This window comes from Mus pahari, chromosome 4 (assembly GCF_900095145.1).
Source record: "Mus pahari chromosome 4, PAHARI_EIJ_v1.1, whole genome shotgun sequence".
Lineage (NCBI taxonomy): Eukaryota > Metazoa > Chordata > Mammalia > Rodentia > Muridae > Mus > Mus pahari.
Genome location: NC_034593.1, coordinates 123,689,006 through 123,697,213, shown reverse-complemented (window position 1 = coordinate 123,697,213; position 8,208 = coordinate 123,689,006). Strand labels below are relative to the sequence as shown.

The window sequence follows — 8,208 nt, the reverse complement described above, 5'->3', positions numbered from 1 at the left end:
CCCCCCTCCTCCCCCTCCGCCTCCCCAACCTCCTCTTCCTCCTCCCCCTCCTCCTCCAGAGCACCCCACTCTGTATCACATTGATGATGGAGTACCCAACGTCTCCACCTGCTGACTTCCCTCCTCAGCCAACAAAAAAATGTTCTTTTCTTTTCCTTTCAAGTTAATTCAAAAATATTGAAGTCATTTTGAACTTCTGTTCTTTCTCTCCCACTCTATATCCAGTCCAGCATAATACCATTGACTATATTTTCGAAATATCGCCAGCATTCAACCAGTCGTCGTTGAACATTGTTATCTATCCTAGAGAGAGAGTGCGCATGCCTCTGCTACTGATCAAATGCCCCTTCTGCTCTCCTCAGATGCTCTCCCTCTCTGGGACATCCTAACTTCCTGCCCTCTTTCATACACAGATCATGGCTCCTTTTATTTGTTTTGTTTCATTTTGTTTTGTTTCTGTCATGTCCCTTTGCAAGTACCCTCCTCCACTGTCCTCGGCGTCATTCAGCATTATATTTTACTTATCTGTCTGGGTTTTCATTTATGGCCTGTTCCCTTCATTTCCAATACCCATCTTAGGAGATTATTTTGTTCCTTTGCATATGGCCTATACCAGTACATCATCAATGCCCAGTTATACACTACTAACTACTTACCGCAAGCTTTTCAAAAGACAGGCCAATATGCAAATCAGATAAAATTAATACAATGCTTACCAAGTTTACTTTGATAAAATCATTCAAACATTATCACAATACCCATAAGAATACCATATATTAAATTAAATTGAAACTGATTAAAATGGTTATAGGTTACATATTTTATGACCTTAATAATAAAAGATCATAATAAATTTCACTGTTAATACTGACTACACATCTATCATACAATTCCACCCTCTAAAGTACTGCCAACAACAAGAGAACATTGCGGCAGTTCCTTCTAATGAAAAAAAATCTCATCTCTGTAGCTGAAACTGAGAGTTCTCTCATCTGTGCAACTGTGACTGGGCTCAGCCCCAAGTTTTCATGGGACTAGAGGGAGGTCAGAGCACCCGCTCTGTATCACAGAGATGACGGGGCACACTGAAACCATCTACCGACTGACCCTACCTTGCTAGGGCTGTACTCCAGATCTGGACACATCTGACAGGCACCTGAAACGTCTGTTCCTTGTTAGTGCCAAATGCAGACTCGAAAACTAAGGTGCTGGGATGCAGTGTCCTGTACTTGGACTGTTTTTCTAGACTGATGACTGATTTTCTTAGATGAAATAGTCAAGCATTGTCATGTACTTGTGACTGAACAATACCTTCCTTCCAGTCGTTCCATCATCTACATCAAAATTTCAAGGGGTTACTTTACTTTAGGGTCACTGTATAGGTGTTGTGGACAGGAAAATGAGACCTCTGGACAAAAATGACACGCACGCATGTGCATACACACACACATATGCCCAACACACCATACACACACACTCCCCAGACACCACATCCGCATACAATACACATACATACAACACATACAACACACATATATATTCTGAGACATACACATACCCCACACAGACAACACATGCACAATACACACATACCCCACCTATGCAACATATACACAACACACACACATGAACACACACCCACACCTACCTCCTCTTCCCAGACTAGTATTTATAGAATCTAAGTTCAGTTCTAGAAGCAAAAAGCATGTTTTTCTTCTTCATGTGAAAGAAAGATTGCCCTGCTGCAGGCACTCGCCTCCACGGGCCTAAGTTTTCTCTCACTGCTGAAAGTTTTCTACCATGTAACTTCAATTTTTGAAACAACAAAAAAAATTCCCCCCACACTGTTTTATTTGATATTTAAAGTTACATTTTATTTTAGCGACATTTGAAAACAATTTTTTTTCATTGAAAATAAGACACATTCCAACGTCTGTTTGAAAGATCAAAAAGGCTGTCTTTCATTTTCACTTTCAAAAAGAGAACATTATGTAAGTTGTTGTACAGCTGCGAAGTTACTGCAGTCCACTGGTTTTGTGTTCTTCCTGGGCTGTTAGAATATTATTGTATAATATACAAGTAAATGTGCTGTGCTTCTTAGTATAGGGACATTGACTCGATTCTTTGTTTAAATTTTAGAACAAAATGCATTTTATCAATAGGTATGCTTTCTCCTGGGGAAAAAAGACATTTTTTTAACCAAGTAATATTTTCAAAAATTAATGAAATATCCATAATAAATTCATAGTAATTAACTATATACATTATTACAATGGCTGCATTAAGTAATATATAATAAATATATGAAATACTAAGTTGAGGCATGGATTCATTTCCTACAGTTACTCTACAGTATCAAAATATGTGGCTAGGTCATATACTCTTGAAACAAGAGTAGATGGAACTTTGATATTCATTAGTTAAAGAGAAGTTGTACAATGAGCAGCTTTTTGCTATACAGCAGATGATAAAAGTACATTAACTACTGCTGCTTCTATAAAGATTCTCAAAACACCTCCAGTGTGTGTGTGTAAGTGAAACTGTTCAATCTTCATCATAAATAGCCATGCTGTCTCCAGCATCCCATCATGAACTCGGGAACACACACAGGCGGAGCACAGACAGATCTGAGGAGCCTGAAAGAACTATGGAGACAAAGGAGGAAGAAGCAAGTGCTGAGGCAAGACCCAGCCTGCCAGAGTGCGACAGGGAAAGCTCCGAGAATCAGTATGACGATCTGTATGTGTTCATCCCTGGGTTGGACACTGAAGGCAACTCTGAAGAGCCTCTCCCACACTACAGGCCACCTCTGCCCCCACCACGACCAGGGCCTGCTGCCTCCCAACTAGAAAGGCCTCACTTTACCTCACAAGGTAAGTGGCCAGCTAAAACTTGCAGAGAAACAGTTTGTTCCAAGGCTTCTACACAACATATGGTACGAGGGTGGATCTGCAGACACATGGTCAGATTTGAAAACCAAGGGTGACTCCCTGAACTTTAACAACTAAAGGTAAGAGAAGGAAGCAAGAGATGATCCATCTACCTTTTTTTTTTCCCCTGCCTCCCTCTCCAAATAAAGTGTTCTGGCAACGCTTTAGGAAAGTAAATATTATATTTATAATAAGTAATAATAACAAAATACTCATATAATTTGGAAAGAATCTATATTGATGAACATAAAGAGAACATGGTGTATTCTGTGGGAAAGCTCAATGCTCTGGCCAGAAGGAAGGCTGTTAGAGGAGACTACAAATGTGTTAGCCACTACATGGCAGTTGCTAATGGAACTCAGGTCCCCTGCAAAAGCAATAAGCGCTTTGTCAAGATCTGCCCTTGAGTCATGGACAACAGACAGCAAATTCCATTCACGAGATTTTCAGACATAATTTTAATAAACTACTAAGACAGACTACTATAGAACACCTTTTTACCTTTGCAACAATCAAGAAACTGAACTATCATTTTGACCTACCTGCCACTCTGACTCAAGGCCAGAGAGCCTACAACTAGAATATGTTAAATACATACTTTCAAGGTTCTTGTCTTTTTTTTTTTTTTTCATTTGAAGAATTTTATTCATGCTTAGAATTTTAACGTAAAAAAAGGCACAAAATCTGTATAAGTGATATATACATAGAATACAATATACTGTTATAAACTATCAGGAGAAATGAAGAGCCATCCTTCACTAAATGAAGTTTTGGGTTTTTTTTTTACACTCAGTATCTTATTCCCCTCCTCCCTATCCCACCCTCTGACTGTTCCACATCCCATACCTCCTCCCCACCCCACCCCATCTCCACATGGATGTCTCCACCTGAACTCTAAACTCCCCGGGTCTCCAGTCTCTTGCGGGTTAGGTGCATCATTTCTAAACTCATACTCTACTGTATGTATTGGGTGCCTCATATTAGCTGGTGTATGCTGCCTGTTTGGTGGTCCAGTGTTTGATAGATCTCAGGGGTCCAGATTAATTGAGACCGCTGGTCCTCCTATAGGATCATGCCCTTCTCCTCAGCTTCTTTAAGCCTTCCCTAATTCAACAATGGGGGTCAGATGCTTCTGTCCATTTGTTGGGTGCAAATATCTACATCTGACTCTTTCAGCTGCTTGTTGGGTGTTCCAGAGTACAGCCATGCTAGGTCCCTTTTTGTGAGCCTCTATAGCCTCAGTAATAGTGTCAGGCCTTGGGACCTCCTCTTGAGCTGAATCCCACTTTGAGCCTGTTGCTGAACTTCTTTTCCTCAGGCTTCTATCATTTCCATCCCTGTAATTCTTTCAGACATGAACAATTATAGGTCCGAGTTGTGACGATAGGATGGTCCCCCTCTCCCTCATTTGAGCCCACCTGCTGGACGTGGGTTCTATATGTTTCCTCTCCCTACTGTCAGGCATTTCATCTATGGTCCCTCCCTTTGAGTCCTGAGAGTTTCTTACCTCCCAGGTCTCTGGTGCATTCTGGAGGGTTCCCCCAACCTCCTCATTACTGAGGTTGCCTGTTTCCATTCTTTCTGCTGGCCCTCAGGGCTTCAGTCCTTTTCCCTCACTGAACACCAGATCAGGTTCCCCTCTCCCCCCACACTCCCTGTCCACTTTCCCTTCCAGGTCTCTCCCTCCCTCTCCACTTGTGATTTCTTTCTTCTTTCTCCCAAGTGGGACTGAGGCATCCTCACTTGGGCCCTTCAGCTTGTTGACCTTTTTGAGTTCTGTGGACTGTATCTTGGGTATTCTGTACTTTTTGTTTATTTGTTTGTTTGTTTTCTAACACCCACTTATTAATGACTACATACCATGCATTCATGTCCTTTGGATCTGAGTTACCTCACTCAGGATGATATTTTCTAGTTCATCCATTTGCCTGCAAAACCCAGAATGTCCTCATTCTAGACACTTGTGCCCTATTAATTTACCAGTTGAAATGATTTGCTCATAAGAGTGATTCATTTATTAATTATTAGTATACAGCCTGGACTTAAAAAAAAAAAAACTTAGGCCCAACTTCTTCATGGAAAGTATAATCTGACCCTTTGGGAGATTAGAAGTCAAATGTAAGATTCCTAGTAGGAGTCCAACTTTAGAATGCGTTGGAAAGCACAGTGGGTGGAGAACAAAGGGAGTTAACAGCTCAGGAAATGGGTTCATAAAAGTGAGACAGTTGACACATTTTGCTAAAAATGAAGTGCTATAAAAGTCTCTCCCACACACTTAATCAGGTTTCACCCAGAGGCTGTCAGGGAAACAGAAGTCATGGAGTCACAATCCCAAAGCCATATTATTCGTGCAGAAAGAATGGCGACACAGTGGTTTTTTAAAGCTGGTGCCAGGCACAGGGGTATTTAACACTTTTCTTAGGTGAAGCTAACCAGAAGAATAAAGTTTAAGATGCTGTGGAAGGCTGTCATGGTGGCCTCTCCCAGAACTACCAAAAGCAATTCCTGCATATTCTTGATAAAATAAAAATACCCTCTTGTGTGGTTCTATTAGTTGTGCTTTTCTGAGCATCTAAGATTTTCCACTAAAATCCCAATTATAATAATTATTATCAGATCCATATTATCTGAACAAAGGCAAATAGAAATAAAAAGAGTAACCAGTAATATACACAGTGAAAGACTTTCTTGTTGGCCTAGTAGAGAGCCACAGGTTCTTTTTTGCTTATTAATCAGAGTACTTCAAAAGCTTCTCTGTTTAACAACTGCTACTAAATTTTCTTAGTATGTTCTTTCAAAGTAGGTAAATTTTTTACGGAATACGGACCCCCTAAAGACTCCAAATGTGTGGCTGCTTTCTAACCGTACAACGAGCTCTTAAGCCAGTGACTGCCTACACTGTCTGGTATGCCCAGACCTCTACCTTGGTGCCATGTTTCTGGATGAGGTTCATGTTCACAAGCCACATTCTTAAAAGTCAGTTTGTCATAGCAGGGAAACACTTGTTAGGACAGACAGTGGCAGTATGTCTGAGTTTTCCCTCAAATCATTTTTAGAGATTTTTTAGATTTTAGGTGAAATAGTACAAGCAGTAGAAAAGGGAAGACAATTTACTGACTAAAAAAAAAAAAAAAAAGTCTACAAGCTGTATGCTTTAAAACACCTCCTTTCAAAGCATTTGGAGTTGATATATAAATTTATACCTCAATTTTCAGTTAATAAATACAGACCTAAAAATCATGTTTGAAAAATAATATTTTAAAACACATATTAAAGTATTTTCTTACAAAGCTGGCATTTCTTTTTGAATAGTAGAGAAACATTTTATTAGAGACAGGGCCTTTTTCATATTGTCTTCAATGGCATTTGAGTAAACTGATTCGAGATGATATATGAAATTAAAGACAGCAAGAATATTGCATAAAATATAAGAGTAAACCTAAACTAAATGTTTCCTAAGCAGGAAAAGTACTAGAAGACCCAATGGAAAGAAGTCAAAACTGGAATGATCTCAACGCAAGACAAGAGACAAGAGAGGAACCCAACAGAGAAGAAAAGAAAGAAGCAGCCCAGGAGAAGGAGGAAGAAGAAGAAAACCCATACGCGTTTGCAGAGACTGAAGACAATGAGTATGACCTGATCCTGGCCAGTAAGAGTGTAAAGAAAAGAACTGGAACTCGGTCTTTCATTATAAACAGACCACCGGCTCCCACACCCCGGCCCACACACATCCCTCTCAAAGAAGAAACAACACCTTACATAGCTCAAGGTAATATTGTTTATGGACTTTTTCCTCAATGTTTAAATTGCATGTGCATGGATATTTTGCCTGTATGTATGTCTATGTAACACGTACATGCCTGGTACCCATGGTGGCCAGGGGAGAGCATCAGATGGTCTACAAATAGAATTGCAGCGCATTGTAAGCTACTATAAGGGAGTTAGACATTGAACCTGGGTCCTTTGAAAGAGCTACCAGTCAGTTTAACCACTGAGACATGTCAAGAGCCCCTACTTGTTGATGTTTTTAATCCCTTGGTTTATAGAAGACCTGGGGATAGAGGGTGGGGGAAAAAATGAGGCAATTGGTGATTCAAGATTCCAAAGGCTGTGAGTATCTTTTCAAGTCACAGAGAAACTATCTTGAGGCAATGTTTAATATTTTTATTAATTCTTGAAGGATTTCCTACATGCATACAACAACATAATCACCCTGCTCCTTCAGATCCATCTCCCCCTCCCAACTTTCTGTCTTTATTTTCAATAATCTACCTAATCCAATTTATGTTGCCTACATACTCATGTAGGTAGAGCTATCAACCGGAACAAGGTTTACCAACAAGGAACCTTAAAGAAAACTGACTCTCTCATTCCACTCCCAGAGGCCACTGTCAGTGGTTCCTTCTCGAGGTGTGGGTCATCTGAGTCCTTCCTGTCTCCATGCTGGAAGGATGTGCTGTTGTGCAGGTCTTGCACAGGCATCCCAGGCTGCTGTGAGAGCAAAAATGAATCAGTCTTGTTCTGTCCAGAAAACACTTTTTGACTCCAGTTTTCTTGCTGCTCTTAATATCTTCCTGTTACTTCTCCATGATGGTCCCTGGGCCTTGGTGACATGGAGGTGATATAGATGTCCCATTTGTGGGTGAGCACTCCACAGTTATTTAGTCTCAGCATTTTGTCCAGCTGTGAGTTTCTGTGTTAACTGTGCTTTCCATTGCACTGATAAGCTTCTCCGGTAAGGTCACAGAGCTATAATAAGAACTTACATAGTAGTTTGATATTGTGTCCATTTAGCAAAATAATAGCATGTTCATTCCTGGGACCTGTAATCTCACCAGTCATATGTTCTTGTCCAGATTTACTCTTGGGGCGTGGACCTTAAATACAACCAGTTGGTTACCTCCATAACATCTGCACCATTATGGTACCCATGGCTATAGCTTGAGATGACCATCATTATTGTAGTTGATAGGTTTTATAACTGGGTAAGATTCATACTACCTTCCTGTACTATGAAATTAGAAAGCAGATTGCTTCTTAGGGCAAGTTAGATTTCTCCATGCCGCATGACCCAAGTGTGCAGTGTCTGCAGTAATAATAGGTCCTCAGGTGTTATGGTAAGTTATGCCTGGAAACTAAGAACATTGGCAATCACATGTATTGTTTGTGGAGGTCTCTGGCATATTCCTGACTAATAATCCAGGGTAATATCTCAGAACCTGGCAATGGGTGTCTGTCTCTCTCTCTCTCTCTCTCTCTCTCTCTCTCTCTCTCTCTC

At 40.4% G+C, this 8,208-nt stretch overlaps 1 protein-coding gene across 1 annotated transcript in view; it reads left to right on the top strand.

Moving 5' to 3' along the window:
* The window catches only part of Bank1 (B cell scaffold protein with ankyrin repeats 1), a 260,238-nt gene that overhangs the window by 208,734 nt on the left and 43,296 nt on the right, over positions 1-8,208 (top strand). The window contains exons 9-10 of the mRNA XM_021195807.2: positions 2,565-2,873; positions 6,394-6,699. Coding sequence (XP_021051466.1) covers positions 2,565-2,873; positions 6,394-6,699 — 615 coding nt within the window. The remainder of the gene's footprint in view (positions 1-2,564; positions 2,874-6,393; positions 6,700-8,208) is intronic.